This window comes from Ptiloglossa arizonensis, chromosome 9 (genome assembly GCF_051014685.1).
Source record: "Ptiloglossa arizonensis isolate GNS036 chromosome 9, iyPtiAriz1_principal, whole genome shotgun sequence".
Taxonomy (NCBI): Eukaryota; Metazoa; Arthropoda; class Insecta; order Hymenoptera; family Colletidae; genus Ptiloglossa; species Ptiloglossa arizonensis.
The window spans coordinates 22,693,670-22,721,399 of record NC_135056.1 but is presented as its reverse complement, the minus strand read 5'-3'; the positions used below and the strand labels follow the sequence as shown (position 1 = coordinate 22,721,399).

Here is a 27,730-nt window from a genome sequence, read left to right as displayed (position 1 = left end):
GGTAGCGATACATTATTTCCGCGAACATTAGGCTACCGCCGTTATTGCATTCTCGCTGTCCGCTGGGAATTCCGCGCGACCTCCGCGACGACGGATCATCGAGATCCCGAGCGGAAATTCCGAAAGACGTTATCGTTGGAAAATCGGATTTCTTCGCGGCGTACCGCGCGCGATGTTTTCGGAGGGCTCGCGACAACGAGAGGCCGTACGCGTCGGGTTAGGTCGAAGAACGCGTACCGTGTACCGTGTCATCTTGTCGAAAGACGCGCGCGCGTCGATGCGCGATACTTTGTTCCCCATCGATACGGTTCCGCTCTCTCGAACGATATCTTTCGCGCGTTTTTCTCCCTCGTTGGCTCGCGAGGACGAATATCGCGGTCCGAAACTTTGCTTCCGAGTGGAGAGTTCTCGAGTCGATCGCCGTCGCGAGAACGGTGTCGCACGGGGCACCTTTTCCTCGATTCGTTGCAACCCGCGTATCGTTTTTTCCCCCGCGTCGAAGTTTCGAAACGCTTCGGTCGTTTATTTCCGCTCGGGGAGATCGAAACTCGGCGCGCGAACCAAAGACCACCGGTCGCCGACTCGAGCTCTTCCGACGTCGGATACTTTGCCCCGAGCGGAGAGTTACGAAAACTCTTTACCGGTGGCGAGCGCGAGATATCGTTTTCCGCGACTCGATCGAGCTTCTTCGCGCAACGAACCTCCGACGTTTCTCGTTTCGAATTCGAAACCGCGAGACGTTCCCGACGCGTCGAAAACCGATTGCCCGAAAATCCTCGGGAGCGGAACGGCCCGGCAAAAAACCGCAACGTCTCCGTTGGAAGATTCCCCGCGCGAAACTTTCCCGCAATTTTGCTGGGAGCGCCGTCCACGGCCGAGAAATCCCCGAGGGTGGGAGCGACGTTTCGGTATTTTCGGGATCGCTCGACGACGGCCCGATAAACCGTAACGCCGATCGCTCGACGATCCAGCCCCGTCCCGAAACTACGATTTATCCCCCGCTGTAAACTAGACGTTTGTTCGTCCTTTGCGGCCCCTTTACGATCGATTCGAGAGGAGTTTTCGCGGTTCGCCCGGCCGGGTACTTTACGGAGAGCACCGTAGGAAGCTCGTCCTTGGCTCGATGAAATCGCGCCGAGGACTCTGCGAGTCGGTTCACGTTCCGAGCCTTAGCGCGCGCCATCGCACCGCCGCACCGCCGCACAGCCGCACCGCCGCGTTCCAATATCCGAGCTCGTAATTTTAATGAAATTCCTCGGTCCGTCGCGGTCTCCGAATTTCAATCCACGATAAATAACGGGTCATCTCGACGCCCGTGAAGAATGCCGGTGCCTCCGATGCACGGTCGTCGATGTATTATTTCGTTCGGTCGAACTCGATCGGACGCGGCACGACCAACGGGAAGAAAAAAGGAGTTCCCGGAGATAGAAATAACGCGCGAGTATTTCGAGCCACGAGAACTCTCCGCCGGATAATGGGAATTCTTCGGGAGGAACGGTCTCCGCGTGGAATCTTGTTCCGCGCGCGGTCGTTCGCGATCGAGGATAAGGTTTCCGTCGCGAGGAAGGTTCGTTTCTCGCGTACGTGGCCCGGTTTCCGCGCGATTAGCGACGCCGTGCAACGGCAAATTATCGATCAATTGTACGGAACGATGTTAATTTTCGGCCGATCGGGCAACGCGTCTGTTCCGGGACTAATTTCGCGGAAACGATGCCGGTGCACGCGAAATGCAATTACGAGGGCGTATCGACCGAGAGGGGGCGTTTTCTTCCTCCGGCTTTCGCGTTAATTAATATCGGTTCGTTTCGCGGTAACGTTGGCATATTTCTAGCGCGCGCCGGGCTCCGTATATTTCGAGGACCTCGACGCGTCCGTAGCGAGCGAATCCTTTCGAAGGATCGAGCCCTCGAACGTTCCGCGAACGACCAGCGAAAGCTGCCCGTATTAATTGGGAATTTTACAAACTTTTCCGTTTTCTCTTTCGACGCGAGGGCAGCGCTCTCGACGATCGATCGACCGTAGTTTCGAACGAGACTCTCGTGTAAATAACGTTCCCGGTTGGTACGCTTATTACGCGCGAGCGTTCTCTCGCAGGACTTGGATTCCCGTTAGAGGAACGATGCATCGACTCCGGTTACGAGGCTCTTTTGTCCCCTTCGGTTACGAATTCCGTATACACGGGGGTTGGCTTTGAATCGAGCGCGTTAAATAACACCGAACGCGTCTCGATCGTGCGCGCGTAATTCCTACGCGAGATTGTCCAACGGCGCTTTAAAATCTCCGATGAGTCGATAAGATTGGGTGACGCAACGACGCAACGACGCAACGACGCAACGACGCAACGACGCAACGACGCAACGACCGGCGATTACGAGACGATGGCCGGACAGTCGTAAAGTACCGGCTCGAAAATTACTTATTTTAATAAAGACTCGCTAAATTGCAAAGCACTTTGCTAAAACGATTACAGTCCCGGGAAATTGCTTTTAGCGCCACAATTACGTTCGCGCGTCGCCTCGGTCGTCTTGGTCGTCGCATCGGGCTATCGGACTATCGGGCGACCGAGCGAACGACCGAACGACCGAACGACCGAACGACCGAACGACCGAACGACCGAACGACCGTTTCGTGGAACTCTTCCGAGATCCTGTACGGCTTCTTCCCGTTTCGCGGTGTTTTACGTCGATCGCGTTTTATACCCGACCGACGCTCCACGGAGAACGTTGTTTCCGAGCGTTGCACAGATTTCTCTAGCCGTCCGTACGTGCTTCGCGTTCGCGGGACGCGAGTTTCTACGGCCCGTTAAATGTCCACCGATTGGACGAAGAAACGCAGACTCGGTTTTCGAACGTTTCGAGCGCGAAACGATAACGACAACGATAACGATAACGATAACGATAACCACCGAGTAAACAACGTTCTCCGGGGTTCTTCTCGTTCCTCGCGGCGAATCGAACGACCGAACACCACGCACGCGCGTATACCTACGAGTTGGATCTTACGACTGGTCCATCGTGTTCGTTTCGGTTCAACGCACCCCGCGCGTTTCTTTTCCTCGACGGATACGCGCGATAACGCGTACCGTTCCTCTTCCTCTTCCGACCGGAGGGAAAAGAGAGAAAAGAGGAAGAACGCGCGAACGGAGAACGATTTTAGGTTCCAAATTTCGGCTTTAAGGAACTACGAAACGTTCGGTTGTTCGAACGGTAACGCGAGACGAAGGGAAAAGCACGAACGACGCGCGGCAATTTTTCGAAGCGCGAATTTTGTTAAACGGTTGGCAAGATTTGTTCAGAGTCCGTGAACGTTATTTCGAGCGTATTTTAACGCACAGGTGGGGCGACTGGCCGTAGGAGCGGAACGAACGATACCGGCTGGAACGCCGGTTCTCCCATTGATGCGAAAATCGTATTTACAATAGTAAAATACAGTTAAGCAAATACAGTCACGCTGTATTGCGTTCCGTCGGCGTAATTTAACGACGTTCGAGGCAGCTTAATCTCGGTCTCTTTGCATTTCGCTAATTAGTAAATATGTTGCCTATTTGCCGTGCACGGTTTTATAGAGTGTAGCGCACCGCCGTGAGCGCGCCCGTGTTCGCTGTCCGTGATAATTGGAACGGTAAACGTTTTCTATGCACGGTTTGGCGCGGGTCATCGATTCGAGCCTCTGGAACGTTTCGTCGACCGCGAGTCGTCTCGGACAAAAATCGGAGCGGAGCGGACCGAACCGAACGTTTTTACGACACGAGTGATTCGCGACGCGCTGCGAATATTTTCGGCGATCGTTCGTCCAAGGAAAAGGAACGAGCCTCGCTCGTGCTCCCGAACGAACTCCTGATCGCTGATAAAGAATAAATCAAATTCGAGCTCGTGTTTCCGTCGAGATCGATTCGCGAACCACGCTCGAGAAAGAACTCGATTTCGCGAACGCTGCATTTACCCTTGGAGCGACAACGAAGGGGTCGTTAACCGTATCGCTTTCTTCGAAGCGAGACGAATTCAACGCCCCGGTGATCGTCGCGACGGTTACCAGCTCGCACACGCTCGCACACGCTCGCACACGCTCGCACACGCTCGCACACGTGCACGTTCGTTCGGCCGACGAGCTCGTGGAAAATCGAGGCGAGAAAAAAAATGTTCGATATTCACCGCGGAGCCAGAGAAAGGAAGCGTCGGAGTGCGCGACGAACGACCGTACTCGTAAATAGCGCTCGACGAGAGAATCGTATTTAGTCGTATTCTCGCATCGATTCCTTTTACGCGTTTATCAACGAAATTTATTCTTCCCCGTTTCTTCGCTACCGTAGACGCGCTCTCGAAGGAGATCCGCGCGGTAGCCTCGAACCCTGCCACCGTTCTCGGTTTCCGTTCGTACGCTCGAACCGGTGGTCCGCGATCGGCTTCGAATCGAAGGAAAACGAACGAAAGGATCGACTCGCGTGCGGAAACTGTTGGTTGCCGGTTACGCGTCGCGCGTTTTACGATTATACGGGTTGCGCGACGCGCACCGTCTGGGAGGACTCTCGTTCAGCGGACAAACCCCTAGGCACGGATTCGAGAGGGAAAAAATTGTCGATACGAAGTAGGGGTTTGGGCACGAAGCGAAGAGGAATAGGATGGCTGGGGGTGAGCGTAGAACGGGCAGTCTGCCAGAAAGGACGGGGCGAAAGGTGGGACGAGGTCCGATCGTGGCCATGGATCGAAAGAGAGCGATAGAGACGAAGCTGCACCCACGCCGAGAGAGGAAGAGAGAAAGAGAGAGAGAAAGAGAGAGAGAGAGAGCGAGAGCGAAACTAGAGTTGGCTGGGATGCGCGGATAGCGGATCGGGATGGATGGGTTGATTGATTGGGCACGCTTGTATTGTTTCAGGAGGAAGCTGAATCGACGTAACGGTCTACGCCAGGATGGCCAGTTGGCCGTTGAGAATCGTGCTCCTGTCCAGCGCCATCGTCCTTGTCCGCGGTAAGTAAGAACACGAATCGCTGGCCGTGTTCGCGGAGATCGTTCCTCCCGGTCGTTTCGTCGCGTTCGACCGTCGGCCATTTCGACGATCGGGCACGAGCGAAACCGTCGGGACGCTCGTTTCGCCTCGGAGAGAGGAGAGTACGCGTTTACCCGAGTAAATATTTGCGCGGCGGAACGCCCAGCGAGAAAACGAGACCGCGTACGCCCGAAACGGAAAGTATTTCGCTAATAAAGCGATTTCCTCCGCGAACGAATCGTTTCCTTCTCTCCCGAGCGTTGCGAGGGACGTTCGAATCGGGACGACGATCGGCTATCGCGAACAAAGTTTTTAATATCGCGCGGTAGCTCACCGACCGAAACGGGTACTCGGGTTTCCGTTTCCGTTTTCGTAGCTTTTCGCTCGAGGAGCGCGAGCTTCGACTCGGTCGGTCGTCGCGAAGCGTCCGGTGATCGATTTTCTGCCACACCGCGATCCACTCGGTGTTGCTCCCCGAGCGACCAAACTGCCCGTACCTTGCGCGCGTATTTCTCCAGCGGGGGGTACGCGCGGTTATCTGAAAAAAAAATTCTCTACAGCGTTCTCGAAATAGCGTGGAACGTTGACTCGCGCGGTCGTCGAAACGACCGCTAACGGAAACCGTTGCGCTCGAATTCTCCAAAGTAATTTCGTTTGGCGGGGATCGAGCTGCCGGTGATGGCTTTGCCATCGGTCGAAAGCGACCGGTTTTATTCATCGCGGCCCTATAAACGTCCCCGGGGGGCATTAAATCGCCGATAAATTCAACGTATTTCGCCCGACGACGATCGAAACTCCGTCGGCAAAACACGCGGACCATCGAGCTCGATACTTGTTGCAGCGAGCGAGGATTCTCGGCCTCGACTTTCCTTTATTCCATCGTTTCTCCCTTCTTGTTCGCTTTCGACGATCACCCCGGCAAGAAACGTTCGAGCAATGCCACGGTCTTGCTCGTAATTAAATATCGTACTTTGCGAACTGGAACGATATAAACTTTCGCGTCGAGTTTACGACTACCGTGGAAGTTTCCCGATATCGAATATCATCGCGAAAGGCGTTTCGACGTTCGCGTTTCCTCCGAGGCTCGTCGAAACTTTTTAATTGTCGCTGGTCGGCTACCGATGTTTTTGCCACCCCTTTCGAGAAACTTTTTCTTCGTCTCTGTTTTCTCTCCATCGAGACGGCAAACGCGGTACGCGATTCCCAGGGGAGTTCTTTTCCCGAGATTTCCGGTAAATCGGCTCGGATCGACGTCGAATTCGCGTTACCGAAGTCGGGGAGTTTGTCTTCTCCCCGGTCACTTTCTCCCTCGTTCGAAGAGGGAAACGGACGGCCGATACTTTTCCGGTGGAGTAGGCGCGGCCGCGAGTCGCGGTGCCCGTCGGCACTCGCCAACAGGAAAATACCACCGGAGAGAGAAACCAAAGAGAGAGGGTAGTCGCGGGCTCGCCGAGGGTTTACGTTCCAGAGGAAGTGGAACTGCCGGTGAACGAGGAAAAGGGAAAAGGGAAAAGGGAAAAGGGATAAATGGAAAAGGAAAAAGGAGAGGAGAAAGTAGAAAGTAGAAAGTAGAAAGTGGAAAGAGGTGGGGTACGAGGGTGATGTTAGCAGCGGCGATGGTGGCTTAAACGAGAGAGGAGGAACGGCTGGTTTCTTAAAGATGCGAGTCGGGGCGCACTTGTTGCGCGGAAAAGGAGCATGGTCGACGCCAACGAATGGAGGGTGGGAGGGAGCGGGGTAGGAAGGAAGGAAGGAAGGAAGGAAGAGGCGTGTACGGACGAGAGACGGAGTTTCGTCGGGGTCGGCCAGAACAGGGAGAAGAAAAACGACGGAAGGTAGAGTAGGAGATTCGACGGGAGCGAGAGTCGTCGGTGGTTGGCAAGGTGAGGAAAAGATGCGGGGATAGAGGGGCGAGGTGCGGCCAGGGAATCGAATTGATTCTCTTTTACGGGCTCGCGTTACTTTTCTTTACCGTTTCGCGATCCTTGCCTCTTGACCGGGATTCTCTCCGGTCTGGCTCGCAACCCCGTCTGTTCCGCACCCCGTTCGTGTTATTTATTTATCGGTTCTCGCGCGTAGCTTCTCGCGCGCAAAGGATACGGCGATGCTCCTCTTTCTCGGTATTTCTTTTCCGCGTTCCCGTCCTCTCGTCCTCTCGTCCTCTCGTCCTCTCGCCCCGTAGAAATCCCGTCCATCGTACCGGCTTTCTCGACGCGAGAAATCGGCACTCGCCGATTGCACCGGGAGGACGAGAAGACTCGTCGGGATTCCCCGACGAGTTACGAGCGAACGTAACTCCCATCGATGAAACCGCGAAAAATGGATTAAACGGACGAAGGTAAAGCGTATTGATTCGGGAACCTCGGGATCCCTCCGGGGAGAGAGTAACAACGCACTCGAGTTTATTGGCCGCGAAACGGAGACGAAGCAACGGGCGCTGTCTACTTTCCGGAATAGGCAGCGGTCCATTGAACTTTTGGGTCGAGAGAATTCACCGCGTTACTTATTTATCAGCGCCTACGCGTACGTGTAGCGCGGCTACTCTCGCGCCAAGAACCGCGCAACCACCGCCCCTTGGGAAAAATGGCACTTTCCGCGCGAGCGGATAGAATCACCCGGTCCGGATTGGATCGGAGGCTCGACGAAAAACTTGTCGAGATTTCTTGCGGATAAAACGGGGTTCCGTCTCTACGGGAGTCCGCTCTCGAGGAACAAATCGATCGTATTTGTCGTAGAATCGACCTCGCGCGCGGATAATTTCGAGGGAAGTTTGCCGGTCGTCGGGACCGGAGGTGTCGTCGCGTCCGCGGTTCGGTTCGACGAAGATTATCGCGAGTCGGTAATCGGGAGGCTGGCTCTCGCGCTGGAAACCGTTCGACTTCTCGATCGGATCGGATCGGATCGGATCGAATCCGATCGATTTTTCCGTAAATTTCGAGGGCGTCCGGAGAACGTCGCACCGTTTCTCGACGCGATCGTCGAACGTCGCCGGTGGCGGTGGCGGCGATAGCTTTGCAAAGTAAATAAATTTGTAACGTAATCTCCCGAATCCCAAGAAACTCGTCGAGTTTTCTCCCGTAAATACGCCGAGGTAAAAGACTCGGTTGCCGTGGAAGCTCTTCGCGAATTTAGCGAACGGTTAATCGAAACGAGACGAGCGATCCCGGTCTCGGATGATTTTTTTGCGACCAACGGTGGAGAATTCGCCTTTATCGGCGAGCAAAGCTTCGAGCGGCAGGAAACTTTCATAAAAGAATTCAAATTAGTCGATCCTCGGAATTTAACTATCCCATTCGAGGTTCGCCGATGAAATTTTCGCTCCGGAGTATTGAACTCGGCCGTTTCCTAGCCAGGTTTACGTGTGCCTTATTTTTACACTATCGATTTCCTTCGCCTCTTTGACGCTGGATCTTGCATTATTCAACGACTCCTTGGGTCGCGTTATTTCGACTCTGGTCGTGTACGGAACGTTATCCCTTTTCGTCGGAGAATCGCGCGACGCTAATTATCGTCGTCGTCGTCGTCGTCGTCGTCGTCGTCGTCTTGGATATCCTCTCTGTACGTAATCCGATCTGTTCGATGGAAAGAGGATTTTGTTCGCTGTCCTTTTCAGGGAGCGGCTCGATGGATCGGTACGGGCCGCGAACCGCGCGCAACGCGTACAGCGCCGACCTCCGAGTTACGCGCGATACCTCGACGCGAATTTGAACGGGTCCGCGGGCGATCGCCCGATATTCGCGGAACGATCGTTTTCGTCCGGGCGAAAACGCGAACGACCGAAGCGAAAGCAACCTCGATGTTCGAAAGAGCGAGCTCGTTGCGACGGTGCTTCGAGCGAAGCGTCGAATAAACAAATTTAAGCGCGGCCGTGTCCGACGAGGGGACCGGAGCGCGTCGGTATCAACGCGGCGAAACGCCATCCGTCACGGAGTCTGCGCAGACTCGATCTTCGCGTTCGGGTGTCGCGGACGTTTAACGAAAAGCCCCGTGAAAGGGGCGACGATAAACGGGCGTCGTTTCGCGCGAGGCGAGTCGGAGCGCCGCGACTGCTAACGAAAGAAGTGCGCGTAACTGCAGTCTCGATTGCACGCCCGCAGCCCTTTCTACTCCCGGCGCTTACGTATTTATCCCCCTCTACTTTCCGTCAATTGACAAAGTCTGCGGCTCTCTCGCGGTACGCTAAAAGGGATTCGCGATACTCTCGTTTACCGGAACTTGCTCGACTCGTTCAAAGGATACGCGCCCTGCGAACGATTCTCGTTCTTCTCCAAATTAATCGTCAATTATCGTACCGCGCTGATCCCGCGTCGTTCGAGCCTCGAGCGAAGAAACGCAACTTTTCCACGCCTCGTGGTGGAAATAATTTTCGAGGCGGCCGAACGGCCGAGCGATCACCGATACGCGTTTCACCGAAAAGTAATTTTTCGGTGGGAACCACTCGATCTCGCGAACCAAACTTTTCGCTCGTTCGAACGGTACTCGAACTCGACGAGCATTCGACTCTTTCGGCGTTTTTCGGGCGCGTATCTCCTCCCTTTCGAATCGCATCGTTTCTTCGTTTTCGAAACACCGCGTACGTACGTAATTCGTTTCGTCGCGACGCGACAATTTCACCGCGGAGCGTTTTTTAAATCTCGACTCGTTGAAGCCGAGAGGCAAAGAGTCGGCGGGGTTCGCGCGAGAGCGCGTGTACGCGTTGTTTATAAATTTCTTTTCCGGCCGTGGTCGCGCGTTCCCACGCCGTCTAGTCCTATTATTCTTTTGTAAAGCGGAACCGCGCTACCTTTGGGAGGAGGCACGGATTTCGAGGCGCGCGTTTATATAAACACGCGGTTGAATTTTCAGCCGTGCCGTGCCGCGCCGGAACGACCGAGCCTCGGAGGGACGAAAACAAAACGCGGTTCTTTCGATCGACCCGATTTTCGAGCGCAGCGATTCCAAATATCCCGTCGTTTGCCGCGAAAACGCTTCAGCTTTCTTCGTCGAAGCGATTCGATTCGAACTCGTTCGGGTCGCAATTCGCGGGAGAACCGCGAAACCGAGTAAACGGCCCTCTTTTCTGCGCATCGCGCGTTCCATTAATTACGATGCGACGGTAGATACGGTACGAAATTTTTCCACGGTAGCCTCTCGGTTAATTTCAGCGACGCGAGCGACCGGTATCGATCCGGCCCAATTTCCGCTTCCTCTTTCCGTGGTTGCATGTGCGCGTCTTGTAATATCGAAGATGCTCGGCGAGGCTGCTCTCGCGGTACAATTTCCCCGCATTCTCCGCGACGCGTGGAATTATTGGGAAGGCATCGAAGTACATCGGAGCGTGCAGTGTTGAGCTTTCAGGGCGCAACAAAGGCGATTAAACCGGGTGTCACGGTTGTAACGTCTGCTACAATAAGGCGGAATATTCAATGGACGACGCGGGAACCGCGCATCGATGACGCTAATCGCGTACTTACGTTCGAGCGGCGTTATTAATACGTCGAGACTCGTCGTTCCGTACGCGGAAATTGCTCGAGAGAGCGTTTCGATCGAACGGTGATCCGATCGAACGAACAAAAATACGGTACGCGCGTTTACCGGACGAAAACCGACGAAGCGCGAACGAGGCGCTCGCGGGAGACCGAAGATCGTGAACCGGTCGGATTCGCGCGAATCGAAGAATCGAAAGCGTCCACGTAGAATCGGGTTCCTCGGTGTAGATCGAACGCGCGATATCTTTCGGGAGAACCGAACGCGGGCTCTCGTCCCCTCCGGAGCGTTTAAATTACCCCGAGACGAGGAAGAAGAAGTCACGGAAACACGGTTCGTCGAATTTACACCCGAGCCGGTTTTGACGAAGTTTCGCGCGCTTCGTTCTCCCGCGACGGACTTTGTTAATAATACGGCACGAGCAGCCACTCGACGGTTTATTCACGCGTTCCGGCAACTATTTCGTTCGCGGACCGTATACTTTGCCCGGGGAAATCGTAATGTCCGCGGTGAATTCGCAGCTGTAAATTGACGGAACGAGCAATTACGCCGGAGCCCGTAAATGGACATCGCGCGAGACACGTCGGTTTGCGTACGGTTAATGCTCGCGCGTACCCGCTCCACGAGTTTCGTTCAAGTTTACGAACCGGAACCGCAAACTTTCCAATTAGACCTTTGAACGCGCGTTCACCTTCCCGCGTAGGCATTCGACGAAAATTATACCAAAAGGGAAAAGGTTTTCGCCCAACGAATCGCTTTTGTACCGGCGACGGGCGACGGGCGACGGGCGACGGTCGTTCGGTACGGCCTCGGACGCCCGAAGAATCCAACTATCGGATTCTGGGGGATTCGATGACTCGGAGGGACCGAGGGAAACTTTTTCGTCGTACCGACTACCCACGGAGCTGCTTCGAAACTCGGAGACGTCCAACCGAAGACTCGTACATCGTAAACTCTTCCACGCGTCGAAAGAGTCCGGGGGAAACTTGTTTCGAACTGTCTCGTCGAATCGCGCGGCCAGCGAAAAAGCTCCCGGCGAGACCTCGAAGAGAAATTAACGTGTCCACGTTTCCGGGTGATTCGAACGGAGGGAATCGAAACGGGACCGAATCATGGAACGCGGTTATTCTCGCGAAGCGAGGTTTCGCGGTCTCCTCGAGGTCTCCGACCCCGTGAGTTTCGACTTTTGACACGTTCCGCGTGTAGCCGTACGCGTCTGAGCTAGCGGGCCTCGATGTGTTGGTCGACGGTTCCGTGCTTGTTAACTAGTTAAAGCCATTGTGTTCGTACGCCGGGGCGGTGCGGCGTGGCACGGCGTGAGGCGGCGTGAGGCGGCGCGGCGCGGCGCGGCGCGACGCGGAACGGCGTCGAGGCCCTGCCTGCCGGCGCCCCAGAGACGTATCTGGAGATGTCTGGAGACACGAACGACGTCGACGACCGACGACCGACGGCCGACGTTGTGCAGGCACACAGGAAGCTTCGTAGATGAGATGAAACGCGTCGGAAACAAGAGGCTCCTCCGAGGGTGGAAAAAGGAAAAGTGATTAGGTTGGGAACGTCACCCTACTCTGTCGCCAGGCGTTTCTGGTACACCCCCGGCTCCGAGTCGATAATTAACAAGCCAGGGCAGTACCGAGTCACTTAGGCGCGCCGTTGCTACTGCTGTTACGTAGTCGTCGTCGACCTCCTCCTCCTCCTCCTCCTCCTCCTCCTCCTCCTCCTCCTCCTCTCGCTTCTCCTCCTCCGGCTGGTTCTTCCGCTCTTCCTTCGCCGGATTCTCGTCCTCCTCGTCGTCCTCGTCGTCCTCGTCGCGTCGGCAATTTTTGCACTCTTCGTCTCAGCGATCGAGTTTTTTTTTCCGTCGATTTCGCTATCCTGTTTCGCTTCGCGTCGAAGCCAGCACCGCGAACAGCGGTTTAATTGTTAACGAGAAAAGTTTGCATTTTCGAGTAGAAAACCCGGCGTAATTTCCGCGCTCTTTACCCTCGTCCCGGTCCTCGCTCGGGCTCCGGATCCGCGTAGTCCGCGGTAACAAATTCCGTAAATCGTGAATCGTTGCCGATCCTCTTTCGTTTCCCGGTCCCCGGCCCTTTCGTCTCGTCTCGTCTCGTCTCGTCTCGTCTCGCCTCGCTTCGGCTCGCCCCGGCTCTCCGACTGCCCTCTGGATCGGCTTTTCCATTGTCCGCGGTGAATACGGCTCGTTTTAACCTTTTGCCCGGCACGGTCTCCGTTACCACAGCCATCGGTCGGGCAACGCGAGCGAAACGAAACGCGCGATCATCGTGCCCCGTCCCTCTTCGCTTCCGCTCTAGAGTCCTTTTCGCCGGAACGGCATCGCTTCGACGTTGTTTTCAAGTTATCGCTAATTGGAGCCTCGTTCGAGTTTTTCCGCGCGCTTCTGTTTGCTCTTCCCCCACCGCGTTAAAAAACAATCCGAAAAATAGTTTCGACGATATTCGCGTCGATCGGTGTTGAAAAGCTTCGGTCGTTTTTACCGTGGTTGTTCGTTCAACGAAACGCGAGTCGACGATTTCGACGACAGCTCGAACGTTTAACGAGCAACGAACGACGTTCGACGGCTCCCGGGCCGTAAGAACGCGAACGAGCTCGCTTTCCCGATTTTCAGCGGACGTTGCTAACGATGCGTGAACTTTGTCCCGATTTGTTGCGAACTCGAGTCACGAATCGTCTTACCGATTAAATAGGTGGACGAACGCAGAAAAGAGGAACCACCGCGTCACCGCGTCACCGCGTCACCGCGTCACCGCGTCGTGCACCGTCAGCGTTTTCGATCGTTTTGCATTTTCGATCCGTTCGGCGAGGCATCGGGCCACCGAAAGCGCAAAGGAGCGGTGGACTCGCGGTTTGATTCGTCGGTGTCGCGAAAACCCGACGGGTGGAAACTTGGGCGGGAAGGCGTCGCTTTTGATCCGAGGACATCGCGGCTCTCCGCGTCTTCCCCTTTTTGGAACATAGCCCAGGGGCAAACGACCGACCGCGCGGCAGAATTTTCGTTTGCACGGCCCGACGTATTTGTTGCGAACCGCGCGACCGAGTTCTTTGAACCCGCTTGGCGTTCCATCGTCGCGCGCGCTATTCTTTTCCCGTTTCGGCCCCTTCGGTACTCGAGGTTCGAGGAATTTCGGTGCGCACCTGCCGGCAAAACGACGCGAAGAGACGCGAGGAGACGCGAGGAGACGCGACGAGACGCGCCGTCGCCGGATGAAAAGCATCGACTCTCGTCCGGTAACGAGAGAGTATCGAGAAAAGGACGACCCGGCTTCCGGGAGGACCGGCGAGCTCCGGAAGCCGCGCGACGCTCGCCTCGGCACTCGTTAACGAACACTCGATGAGACCCGTGCACTTACCCCACGGTATCGGCCGATTTACCCCGCCTCCGTCACCGGTTCTTCCACCGCCACCGCCGCCACCGCCACCGTCACCGCCACCGTCACCGCCACCGCCATCGTCGCGCACTTCACCGCTTCGCCTTCGTTTCCACGCGGCCATTCGCCCCGCTCTCGCAATCTCGAACGTCAGTTTTCCGAGGTAAAAATTTAATTTACGCCGCGTGTCGCCGTGGCTACGATCCAAAGTCGCTGGAAAGCTTTGGCCGAGCCTGTACAGCCGAGAGGAAAGAGGAACCGAAAGGAGCCGGAGTGCCGAGGAACCACCGAGAGAGACGGAGAGAAACGGATCGAGCCAGAACCCTAGGGTGCGTCGAGAGTATAAGTGCACCAGAGGGGGTGACTGCTACCACCATCTCCCTTCTAGTACCCAGGGAGGGTAGAGTTTCCTATGGTTTAATTGGGCGCGAAATCATTTCCGATGCAATGCGCGCGGATGCAGCCGCGACGACGAGTAATCACCGTAAAAGCTCGACTTCTCTCTCCCTCCTCCGGTCTCCTTGTTTCCTATCCCTCTGGCTCGCTGGCTCGCTCGCTCGCTCGGTCGCTCGCTGGTTCGCTGGTTCGCTCGTTCGCTCGTTCGCTCGTTCGCTCGTTCGGTCTTTCCTCCTCCGCGCGGTTCGCTCCGTGCAGAACTCCTTTCTTCTTTCCTCTCCCTCCGTTTTACGCGCGCGTCTATCTTCCACCGCGTTCGTATCGTTTCTCAGGGGCACAAAAGAAACCGCGATCGATACGCTCGCTGTCGCACAGGCCCGTGCGCGTTCCTCTCTATCCCATTTGTCGTCGAGCATCGACCGGCCGTCGAATCGAATCCCTCTTCCGTTACGTCCGTCGTTCGTTTTCGTTTCGACCGCGTACTTACGTACCTACCTACGCGCCCGAGTACTCTGCCGTTTACGAATACGCGAGTTCGATCCGGTAACGTTTCTCCTCGTTCGCTCGATCCGAGTGCACCCGACCCGACCTGACCCGACGCGACACTTGCCACTGGAAACATCGCTCGCGTTCCTTCCTACTGCTACTATTGTTATTACTATTGTTATTATTATTATTATTATTATTATTATTATTATTATTATTATTATTATTATTATCATTATTATTATTATTATCGCGTTCGCTGCTTTGTCTCGACGATCGTCGCGATATTAATTTTGCACCGTGTGTCGGTTGACTTTGCGCGAATTCGAACCGCGAACCAACGCGTTAGCCGCAGAACGGAAATGCGCAAATTGCGCGCCATCGTCGTCGCTGTTGGATTTCCGATATTCGGTAATTTCCGAGCGGCGCGGTGCGGCGCGGTGCGGCACGGCCGTAGACGCTATTAACGTGCCGACGCGCGTGTAGTCGATTTAAAATTAATTACGTCGAATATAGCCAGCTCTCCCGTCGATTCTTCGAAACGTAACCGCGTATCGGGCGCCGAAACGTTTAATCGTCGCGAGCAATCGCGCGAAACGATGTTCGCGCGTTTCGAAGCTCGTCGAGGTTTTCCTCGATAGCGAGCAGCCGGAACCGGACGATCGCGACGAAGAACGTACTTGGCCGAAACGTCGGATCGTAGCGGGCCGATTCCCCGGCGCGTTCGCGACACCGATACGGCCGTGCGCGTAAAACGTCGCGGCGTTAACGGCTTTGTACACCACCGTAAAAGGTACAGCCTCGTGGGCAACCGTCGCGTCCAATGACCGAACCAGACACGAGTCGCTCTTTCGTTCCTCGTCCCGAGCTTGTCGTATCGTTATCGCTGGGAAAAGTTAAACGGAGGAACGGTAGGTCGTTGACGCGCGGTACTACAAAGGCCAGGAAATTGCAAAAATGCTGCCGGCTCTTGCGCGCTTATTTTAATATCGACGCTCCGCCGGCTGGAGCCCGTTGTTGCCGCATCAATTAAATATACGTATTTATATCGATCCGCCTCGAACGCACCCGGCGAATAACCCCGTACGGGCGCTCGAACTCGCGTCCTTCGCGGATCGTAACTTTCGAGAGGAAACTCGAGAACCCGGATTAGCTTTTTATCCTCGCGAAACCGCGGATTGGCTGAATCCCCGAACAACCGGCCGGATGGATACTCCGGTACCAATCGCGACGCGACTGGATCGAACTTTCGGTCGATTTACCGTGCCTGGTCGCCTTCGTCGTCGTCGTCGTCGTCGTCGTCGTCGTCGTCGTCGTCGTCGTCGTCGTCGTTGTCGTTGTCGTTGTCGTTGTCGTCGAAGAAGACGGAGCTACGTCTGGTTAGCGGGCGCGCAGCTGGATTTTGCAACGCGGTAGGAAACTTGGCGCAGCTGCTGCCAACGCACCGTCGTTCGGCTTCTTGGCCGCAATTTATGCTAAGTGAATTAACATTGATCTAGCCGGGAAATATGGGTCCGTTCCGTCGAGCGGAGAACGCGGCGCCCGGTCTACCCGTACTCCCGTACTCTCGTCGTGGCACGTTCGAATTTTACGCGCGTGCGGCATCGGTTCGCGCGCCCGCTAGGAACCGTTTCGCGTTTCCCGTGCATCGTTCCCGGAGCGTTACGAGGCTTTCGTTCGGTCGGTTGAACGCGAACGGAAGCAACGCGGCAAAGGGCTCGCGCAAACGCCCTTCCCGCGAAGAGAGGACGCGACGTAAACGGTGCAAAAACCGATTCGATGTCGCGGATCGAGACGATATTTACCCGACGCGGAGCCGAACGCGCTCCTTCCGACGACGAACACCCCGTTTCGACGATCCATCGATTCAACCGCGCGAATCGAGCATTCCGTCCGAGCGTTAAAAACTGCCGCTAAACGCGTCCGGTTGTACGCGAGCGAAAGGTCACCGATATTTCTCGATAACGTCCGTATAGCTGCGCGAAAACCAATTAACCTACATTCGGTTCTACCGCGTTCGCGCTCGGTGATTTCCCTAATTATACGCGACGGCATCGTCGCGCGTTTTATATTTTATTTACGCTCGAGGTCGCAAACCGTCTCGTTAAGAATTTTAACGTTTTTTCTTCCTTTATTTTCGCGTTTGTTGTTCGCTTCCCGCGAGCAACGCCGGAAAGAACGAAAAGAAAATAGATACGTCGAGGTACGATAAACGGTGTAAAAAAGTTGGCAATGGAAGGGAGTCGAGAACGCGAGGGTCGAAAGAAACGACGAAACTCGTTACCGTTGCGTTTCCTCCGGCTCGTCCGAAAGACGCGTCCGCTCGCTGTTGCGTTCGTTCGTTCGTTCGATCGATATCGCGAAATTTCTCGCACCGAGCTCCGGGAAGAAGTTTAATTTACGACGGCTCGCGTCTCGCGTCTCGCGTCTCGCGTCTCGCGCGTAGCGCGGATTAGATTTCCGGGCGTTGAAAACCGAGCGCGAAACGAGTCGACGAACGGTCGACGAACCTCGCTCGTTGTAGCGAGGTTGATTCGAGCGGGATCCGTGGACGAACGTCCCTCGAATCGAACGCGAAAAGATCCTCTCGCGACGATAAAACGTTCTCGTCGTTTCCGCTCCGGAATGGTCGCGACTCGGGCTTCCTCTTTTTCTACGATTCACTCTCCCGGTTACTTTTCGCGTTTTCGATCTCTCGCCGTTTTTATTTTCGGTCGAACGCCGCGCGGCGCTGCATCGGATTTCATCGGGTGCACCGTAACGAGTTTCGCGAATTTTATTACTCGACGTTTGAAACGCAACCGCCGACAGAGAGAGGAGCGCGTCGGATGGCGTGTCGTCGTGTCCGGCCTACCGATCGATACTCGCCAACTCGACGTTCGAATTTCGCACGATTCGAAACGCGTACGCGAGAGGAGGACCGGCCGCGGTGAACCGAGATTTGCCGCGAGAAGGAACGATCGAAAGATTCGTCGGTGGTCGCGCGGAAGGGTTCGAAAAATTCGAACGCGAACTCGTCGCTCCGCGCGCGGTCTTCGCGCCGCGTTTTTCCCTTTGATCGCCGGTCCCGAAATCGCGGACGCGTAAAAATGAGCGCGCGCGGAGGAGGGATCGTCGAACGTTCCGTAATTACGAAAAGTCGAGCTTTTCCGTAAATCGTTTCTCTCCTCTCGGAGAGGGAACGTACCGTGCGAGCGGCGAACGCGATCTTTGTATTTCGTACATCGAACGAAATACCTATCCGCGCGGTGAGTATCGCGCCGTCGCTCGTACCGTTCGCGCATCGATGAAAAATTAGAATCAATATTTACCGCCCGAAATAACCGATGCACGGAAATATTCGAACGAACCGGGATCCGTGCACTTTTCGAAACGAGAGAGGCGAGCTTTGCCGCTTCGCGAACGGATTATTCCACCGGGGTACGAGATATTGTGCGCGATTCGGATACGAAATTATACGAATATTGCGACTACGAACGGTAATACGGGTCCGATTTTCTCGAATAAATTGTGCGCGGGATCGGATAAACCTACGCGCGTTAAGAAATGCATCGAAACCGTCGAATCGGGACGTTTCGTTGCATCGTTCGGCAATAGGGAGCAATAGCGAATCGAAAGACGGTGCTCGTGTAACCGACCCGTTTCGAAACGATCGAGCGAGATACTCGATGCCCGTCGGTCCTAACGTCCGATTCCTTCTTTCCCCCTACCGGTTCTCGATCGTTGGACGAAACGCGAATAAGTTGTCGCGTTAAGGGGCGCGCGAGCCGCGGGAACCGAAACCTCGATATCGTCGATCCTTGTTCTCGTGGCGTTCGAACGCGAAAATATTTGAAAACGTGCGCGGAAAGGTTCCACGACGAACGAGAGGATATTCGTGCCACGCGGGCATTTTTAGGCTACCGTGATACCCCGGGGGATCGATCTCGGCGAACAGGGGGAACGCGTCGAAGGGAGGGTTCGCCAATTACGACGCGAGCTTCGAGTTCGTTGACGAGAAAAAAAAAGGATAATCGAGGTATCGAACGCGCGTGTACGTACGATCGGTACGATTGCGTTCCGATGGTAGGCGAATGATAAAAAAAAAAAAACCTCCCGACCACGAGCGGCTCGCGGTTGATTTTGAAAAAAGGGTGGCTCGCTCGACAGGGTAGAAATACCTTTGGGGCCGCGGTCTTTGAAACGCGTTCGACGCGAGATCGCCGATACACGCGGCGATAAGTCGCCTCCGACGTGTCCCTCGGCGCGTTTAACTCGGAGCATTTGAAAAAAGCGTACGAGAAGGAAGAGCAACGGCGTAAAATTGACGAGAACAGGAGGAAAACTCGACGCGGCGGTGACGATGGTGGCGGCAATGGAGCCAGTGGAGCCAGCGGAGCCAGGAGCATCGGGGGAGTGCACGGTTCGGAGAGGGGCGTCGGGATCGATGAGATAAAAAGAGACGCGACAAAAGAACCGATGGAACGGAACCGTTGAAAGAGAAGGAGGAGGCGGAAGAGGAGGGAACCTGGATGAGCCAGAAGAAGAGGAGGAGGAGGTGGCGGCGGCGGCGGCGGCGGCAACGGTACGGGTATAAATGAAGTGGATAGGGGGAGAAAGTAGCAGAAACGAAGCGAGCGAGAAAGAGTGAAATATAATTGATAGAGAGCGGGCGAGCGGGAAATGTGTACGCGTATGCAAATGAAAGGGAGGACGACGGGGTGGAAGAGGTGCGCGAGCGAGCCGGAAGAGAGGGAACGCGAACGGTGGGGAACGGAACGGAACGGAACGGAACGGAACGGAACGGAACGAAACGGAACGGAACGGTACAGAACGGAACGGAGCGAAACGGAACGATGGAAGGAAGAAGAGAGAGCGAGGGGTATATACGATGGGTATGCATACGCGCGAGATGCGACGCAGACCCCGGGGACTGCGTTAATTCCAGGGGAGCTGATTAATCGGAAACAGGACTATCGTGCAAATAGGCGCGAGATAACCCCGTCGTCCAGCTATCTGCGAGCGTGTCCTCCCTGGGTCCATAATGCATCCCGATGGTGGCACCGCTTCGATCGACCCCGTTCGTAGATTTAGAGTCAAGTCCACGGGGGGTAGGGAGGTAGCGCGTCGGATCGCATCGATTTAATTACGATCGATCCATCGTGCCGATGACGCTGCGCGACCAACACCGGCCCGATGTATCGCGGCTTGGCCTAAATTTGGAAAGTGTCCGGTTCGCGTGGCTGCACCGCGCAACTCCGCTCCGCGTTCCGGCGCGCTGTTCCGTTTCGGTTCCGGGTCACTGTCTCGCCGGTTGCGCGCCGCATCGACGCGAATAGCCCTTCGAACGGTGCCACGGTTCGGGAGACAAATTAAACGGGGAATATTTTTCGAACCGAGGGAACCAGACGTCGAGTAAATTACACCGCGGACGAGTCGAAAAATTCGATCGAGTAGGTATTTACGGCAACTAAGCGGGAGGAAATTACAGCACGCGGTAACGAACTCGAACCGATGTTCCCTTTGTTCGTTCGTTCGTTCGTTCGTTCGTCCGTTCGTTGGACTCCTCCGTAACGAACGAGCGGGAGAAACGGATGCGACCGAAAATGCGAGAAAAGTTGTTCGCGAGTTGCTCGGATTCCGAGGAAAGAAGAACCGATTCCGACTCGGATTTCATCGAGATCCAGCACCGAAGAGAGTTCGAGCTGTAACGGTTATCGAAGAATGTACCTTTCGAGGGAATTTCAACGAGATTTGTCCGTCCTGCGATTCGCCGTGCACTCGTAAATTTCACCGTAGCTGCCGACTCGCGGCTCCTCCGAATTTTCAAAGATCCATCGAAACGAAGCGAAGAGGGAGCCGAAAGGACGACTCGGTCTCGCGTCGGGTTTTCGCGATTCGGACCGAATTACGAATACGTCCGATGCGATTGGATCGCGCGGATGATTTCTACGAGGAAATAAGTAGAGACGACGCGAGGCGAGGCGAGGCAAGGCGAGGCGACTCGACTCGACGCCGGAGTTTTAATTTATTCTCCGGGCCGGTGGTACTTTTTCGCGGCCTCGTTTCTTCTTCCCTGCGGAAATTTCCCCGCGGGAACGGTCGAGATCCGATTCATCGCGTACCCTGCGGTGCCGTTTCGCGCCGCAAAGGGGGAAATACAACCGAGCGTTAAATCGCGAAATAACTTCCGGTAGCACGGGGTTGAATATCGTAAAAGCCATAGGCCGAACGACTCGAAGCGAATCGCGGTCTATTCGCGGTGATCGTATCTCGGTCGATGGCTCTTTTTCCGACGGTCCGTCGATACCGATGTTCCGAGTCCGGCGAACGGTCGGTTCGCGGCTACCGTTTCTATCGCGAGAACGAACCGCTCGAAATTACGAACAGGCTCGGCGAACGTAAACACGGGGCGATCGATCGGAGAAACGCGATGCGCGAACGATCGCGAAAACACCGGGAGCGGAAATTTTGAAATCGAACCAACGGGTGCGCGGCTCGCCGACGGAGTTTCGAGTCGAATCGCCATCGATAAACGTCTTGCCCGTTTCTGGATTCGCGCGGGTTTCAGCGACGCGACGGAAAAGCGGGAAAATTGCGAGAAAATTGCGGGAAAATTGTGGGAAAAAGCGCGGCCAAAGGGGCAACGAAACAATTCAGCCCGAACCGCGGCTCCGCTCGCCCCTTCCGCTCTCGGTCCCTCTTCAACGGTCACCCCAGTTTCCCCTTTAATTGTATTCGGAGTAATTAACGATGGATAGCGTACAACGAACAATATCTACGGCCAGACTGTATTTACGGCACGGCAGCGCGACGGTGGTACTTTGTACGCGGACCATACTTTATCTCGCGATTGAAAATAATTTACGATTCGCGTTGCGACGCAGCTTGTAATTAGAATGCAAAATGAGGCGGAACGACGCGGCGCGCGAAACTGGGGAAACCCGGAAAACTCGGGAACGGCGACGCGGTTCCGGGTCGAAACGATTATGGGAGTGGCGCGCAAATTGCCAAATTGACGGCTCGCGGCCACTTTTTATCGCGATCGCGAGCAGCTTTTCGCGCATCGAAGGCAGATTTGGCCCACCGGTTTCGCTCGAACGAGGGATACTCGTGATTCGCGCGTCGAGCCGACCCCGACACCGACACCGACACCGACACCGACACCGACCCCTCGCGGAACTCCCTCCGCGTCCGGTTTTAACGGCGTCTGATTCGAAACGACGCGAAATTTTCACACGTCCGCGCGCGTAATTTTTATTAGCGGACTCGCGTCGCGAAACGTTAAGTGAAGAAATTAGCCGTATTTTAACTAGGCGCGACGCGGTGCGGCCTCGCGAACAGCAGACGGTTCTTAATAGGACCGCGTACGCGCTCGTTTGTCGGAGAACGGGGAGAACCGGGAGAACCGGGAGAACCGGGAGAAAAAGGTGGAAAAATTTCACGAGGAAAGCGCAACGATTATTCGTCGCGCGTAATTTTCTTTTCTTCGATTCGTCGTGTTCGTTGAAGCGAGGAGCGTTCTTTTTACGCGGGTTTTCCGCGCCCGTGGCCCCGCAACCGTGATTTTATTTTCTCCCCGTGCCGAGTAGGGAATTATTTTCGGATCGCGTAACCCTCTCCTTGGCGACGCGACTCAGCGAGGGTCGGGGTTCGGGGTTCGGGGGTCGGGGTTCGGGGGTCGGGGGGGATCGGTGGTTTTGTTTCGTTCTTTCGGCCCCACCGCGTGTTTTGGCTTTTTCTCTTTAGCGCGTCGAGGGTCGCGTCGTTTCGTCGTCCGCACCTCCGGCGAGACTGGCTTGCCGTTTCGATCGATATTCCATTGTATCGGAGCGTTCGAGTATCCCGAAGAATTTCACCGTCTCGTAACGACACCGATGGTATTATGCTAATTCAGCGCGTCGACGGTACGCGCGATGCCGGCGAGCGATAAGCTACGTACACCGGGTGGCTGGCGAGGGTAACGGGACGGTGGCCGTTCACCGCTTTGAAAAATCTCTCCAAGGGGTCGGTCGAAGTCGCCGCGCTCGTAACGCGTTTCTTTCGATGGCCGCGCGCGTTTCGCAAACAGGAAAGGTACCGACGTTCGCGACCTTTCGATCGTCCGGAAGAGGAATTTCTCGAGCATCGGGCCAACGAGGCATTAATCGCGGAGATTAACTCCGCCGAGGAGAGGATTAAGAAAGTAACTCTCGCAGGGAAGAAACTCGACGGCCACTATCCACTGTTAAACGGTTTACGGAGGAGCGACACCGCGAGTTCGTCGAAGGCTTTCTTCCCCGTACTTTTTCGTCGCTTCTCGTTAAACGGTCCTTTCTTCGCAGCTGAGAATCGCGAGCGAGGTTCGACCGTGTCGCCTTTCCCCGGTTTAGTTTCCCGTTCACTGTTGCGATTATCCGGTAGCTCTGGAAATTGCATTTCGCGCTTGCTTTTTCGACGCGAGGATTCTTTTGGTCGCGAGGGACTTTCCTTTCGCGATCGAGGGGCGAACGACGGTCGGTCTTCGAACTCGTCGAAAGACGAAAGAAACCGTCGAAAGTTTGTACGGGGTTCGATGCTCGAAATTCGATATTTCGGTAAGGGCGTCCGGTTCGAAAGGAAAACAAGTCGCGCGCTCGAAAGATCCGGCAAAGCTGGTCGTAAGCCGCTTACGATAACGATCGGTTCGGCGGGCGGACTCGACTCCTTCCCCGAGGTCTCGAGGGGAGAGGGTCAGGAGACGGCCGCGTGCACATTCCTACCGTATTGCGATCCATTTGCGCGGTGCTCGACGATATTGGAAATCGACGAGGAATCGATTTCGCGCGATAACGCGAAAGACCGTGGGTCGGTCGCGCGTAGGCTCGCACGTACGAGAATGCGAAAGGCACGAATCCGTGGAATTGTCAGCCGTCCTAGACTCCGGGGATCGACTCGGCGAGGAACGCGGTCTTTCCTCGCGTTCTCTCCCTTTTCCCGCTTCGTTCGCATTTCCACCATTTTCTCTCCTCGTCCCGCGTCGTGCCGAGGGCGAACCACCCGCAGTAATTTTCTCCATTTTGCGATTCGATTTCCACCGATATTGCTCCCGTCTCGGTAGATTCTTCCATTCGATGGGACGAAGACGTCGCGTCGAGCCTCGAACCTCTCTCTCGAGAGAGAGGAAGAAAGGCTCTCGCGAGGCCGACGACTAATTTCATCGTCGATTTCTCCCCATTTCTTTCCCCGAATCGACTCGTGGTTCGAAACACGGAGCAAAAGCTCTCGTTCCTCGTACGATATCGCGCGTTCTCCGGCGCGCGCGTACCTGCGGAGGGACGATCGGACCGCGCGACCGCAATCGGTTGGACATTGCGCGGCACGACCGACGGAGAAATTAACCGCGATCCGGATCGAACGATCGTAACGATGCGCGCGACGCGACGTCGAGCGACGCCAAGCGACGCCGGTATCGCGCTGCTGCATTGCGGCTAACTTTGGGATTCGAGTATGGGAAATATATTCGTATTTATGTAGGCGCTTAAGTCGGATTAGCCGAGCGAAACGCGGGGATAATCGCGGTCGGTGGTATCGATCTCGACGAGCCGACGTTGTTCGGACCGACGCGATTCGACGAAAGGAATTTCGCGATCGTCGCGATTTTCCCGCTCGCGAACGGTTCCTCTGGTCCGCGTCCGATGAGAAAACGCGCTCGCGAACGGTTCCGTCGTCGACGGGTTCGCGAGGCCGACGCCAATTTCGTGCAGCGAACGACGATATCGGGTCGCGACGGAGCGTCGCGGCGTCGCAGCGGCACAGCGGCACAGCGGCACAGCGCCACAACGCCAGAGCGGCGCTGCACCGTAACGCAGCGTGCTCTGTAATTAATCAGGAACGCGAGGTGCGACGCGAGAACACAGGGCTGCTCCCTGCAACGCGGCGCAACGTTTACACACGCTCGATGCACCGGGCTGAAATACGCGCGCGATCCAACCGTCGGATACCGGCCGTACCCTGGGACCCCGGGAAACGGAGAGGGCCGCCGAGCCCGTAAACGCCCCGTAAACACCCTCGAGGTATAATCGCGAACGCGAACTCTGGCGCGCGATTATCGGGGGAAAAGGGTGAAGAAGAATCGTACGGGTTTCGAGGAACGACGGGAGAAAGAGTACGGCCGTCGAGCCGAAAAACGCTCCTAAACGGTGCTCGCCGACGTCGAACCGATCTCTCGAGTACGCCTCCGTTTTACCTACGCGGGCTACCTACGGCCGATCCCCGAGAAACGACCGCTCCGAGAACTTTTCTCTCCAAGGAGAGAGATACCGCATTGTTCGGGTATCTCGCCGACCTCGTTGTTTCGTCCCTTCCTTTCGTCGGCGTCCTTTCTTCGCGGCGTCGCGTCGCGTCGCAGCTTCGGACTCCGCGATAACCGAACGAACAAAGATCGAGCGCGATCGATCTCGGCGTTGTTCTCCGTTTCGGCGACGATTCGAAACTTGTCCGCGAACGTAGATATAGATACGGTTCCGAGGGCGTAACGTTACGGTCGTGATCGCGGTCGTGGTCGTTTTTCGTGTTACAGGACGAGGAGTGGTGCTGGACAGTCAGGGTCCGGTGTTGATCTCGGAGCCCCGCTCGTCGATCGAATTCTCCAACCAGACCGGAACGATGATCCATTGCTCGGCCCAGGGTAGTCCATCGCCGAGGATCGATTGGCTGATGGGAGACGGGTCGCCGGTGCTCCCTATACCGCACATCCGCGAGATGCTGGTGAACGGCTCGATGTACTTTTTGCCGTTCGGAGCGGAGAGCTACCGACACGACGTCCATTCGGCCGTCTACAAGTGTCAAGCCTCGAACAGCGTCGGGAAGGTGTTGGGCCGTGAAATTACGGTAAAGGCCGGTGAGTAGTTTCCCCAGTTTCCCTCGTTTGGTCTCCTTTGTCGTCGAATCGATGCGAGATTCCCTTTCGCCGAGAGGGAAACCGAAGGAACGCGCGTCGGGACTCTCGTTTTTACCGGAGCGAATTCGTTCCCGCGGGCCGGAATCGGGACGAGGGAGAAACAGCGGAAGAGGAATATTTTCCACCTCGCCGCCCAAAAATCGTACAATACCGCGGGTATCTCGTCGCTCGTGAACGCGATCGGCCGTTCGAAATCGCGCCCCGACGAACGCATTTTCGCGAACGCACGCGCGCGCGCGCGACGACAAAGACCTTTCGCTTTTCTCTCGGTAGCTCCCTCGACCGAACGATCCCAATTTTCTTTCCAGTGGTCCATCAGAAGTACGAGGTCCAAGTGCGAGACGTTTACGTCCTGGCGGGCAACACCGGTGTGCTCAGGTGCGAAATACCGACGTTCGTTAAGGAATACGTGGCGGTCACGTCCTGGATTCAGGATTCCGTCTTCAACATCTTCCCCACACCGAAGAGCGGTGAGTGATTCGCAGACCCGTCGAGCGCCCGGAAATCGCGACATTGCCGGATTCGTTCGCGAAGTCAAAGTCTTTCTACTTCGACGCGGTGAAAACTTTCCTCGAATGGCCGAAGAATAACGCGAAGATGCGAGAGGAAAGGAAAAAAAGAAACGGACACCGCGAAGAACGAACGCCGCGTCGCCCGATAACGACGGATATCGATTTATCGTTCTTGCGAGGACGAATGGAAGTTTGCCGACGGTTTTCAACGACGTTGTTCGTATCGTCGGTAGTTTGCGGCACCTTTTGCGCTAAAATACGGTTTCTCGCTCGTCGTCCGGAGGAAAGCGAGGAAAGTTGGAAAAATTCCTTCGAAGAGGTCGCGCTCGCGATCGCTCGTTGTTGGAAATTTCGCTAAACGCGTTCGTAGAAAATAACGCTTCGTTCCGTCGATCGATTCGGTAGTACCGTTCCGCCCTCGACTCGAGCGAAACGAGCGTCGCCGGATTCGGCGCTCCCCGTCGAAAAACGAAATTTGACAACTTTTGCTTTCGTCGTTACCCTCCTCCGGTTCCTCCTAGGGCGGAGTTTCGAAAACGATCGAAAATCGCGTTTCGTCGCGTTGCACCCTCGTTCGTTTACCGGAACCGGACGCACGGTCGTCGCGAAGGGTTCGCGACGCGTGCCAAACCCGATCGATTATCGGCGCAACGCGAACGCGACTCGACGAATCGGGAACGACGCGACGATCGCGCATCGAGCGTCCGCGCGAAAATAAACAACGATTGCCGCCGGTGCGTCGATACGGGGATCCAATTGTCCGCGAGACTCGGACGAAACGTCGAGAAAAGAAATACTCGGAATCGTATCTTATGGCACGTTAACGCGAACGCGAACGACGATACGCGGTGGCGTTCGGCGTCGGTACGCGGCGGCCTATGCGCCTCTAATACCGAAACAATACGCGGCGTTCGGGCGGTGTTTCCGTCGGAATGAAATGCTCGAGAGACCGAAAGCGCGGTACGCGCGCTATTCGCTCGCCCATCCGTCCGTCGTTGTACTCTCGATTTCGCGTCCCAGGCTGAAAAAATAGACGGCCGGCGCGGTACGAACGAGTCCCGGTGCTTTCAAAATTATTACACCCGGGTAAATGGCATTTCGGCTCGTTAATGGGTATTAAAAAATGTTTCGTTCGACCCTGCCGGAAATTCGCTATCTCCATTCATCCGTATTTTCATTCCGCGAGAGCGCCGGCACGTCCCGAGTCGGGGAACGGGCGCGATCCACCGAGTCTTGCAGCGAGATTAAATCCCGCGTAATCGGTTGCCCTCTCCCTGTCTATGGCGTCCCTTTTCGGGCAAAGAGCACTCGGTACCATGGCGCAGCCAGGCTCCTATTCTGCCGGTCTGCACACTGCGGCTTATTCGAGCATATTATTCCGCGTGTACGTGCAAAAATATTCGCGCGGCCGAACGTTGGTTAAATCCTGCGCCATCGGCCAAATAGACGTCTGTCGTTTTCCCTGGCGCTGTTACCGGTGCGTTTCCAGAGCCCTCCGCCGCAGTCCATTACACTTATTAGCGCGAAACTTCCAATCGCGCGGTTGCGATCGACTTTTCCTCTCGATCGATGGAAAGAAATCTCCCCGCGAGTTCGCGCT

At 55.7% G+C, this 27,730-nt stretch overlaps 1 protein-coding gene across 4 annotated transcripts in view; it reads left to right on the top strand.

The window, feature by feature from the left end:
• LOC143151689 (cell adhesion molecule Dscam2) overlaps positions 1-27,730 on the top strand; it is a 65,032-nt gene that overhangs the window by 4,200 nt on the left and 33,102 nt on the right. For all 4 annotated transcript variants that reach the window (XM_076321042.1, XM_076321041.1, XM_076321043.1 and 1 more), the window contains exons 2-4: positions 4,873-4,965; positions 25,238-25,558; positions 25,927-26,088. In XM_076321042.1, the coding sequence (XP_076177157.1) occupies positions 4,908-4,965; positions 25,238-25,558; positions 25,927-26,088 (541 nt within the window). In that variant the 5' untranslated portion in view covers positions 4,873-4,907. The remainder of the gene's footprint in view (positions 1-4,872; positions 4,966-25,237; positions 25,559-25,926; positions 26,089-27,730) is intronic.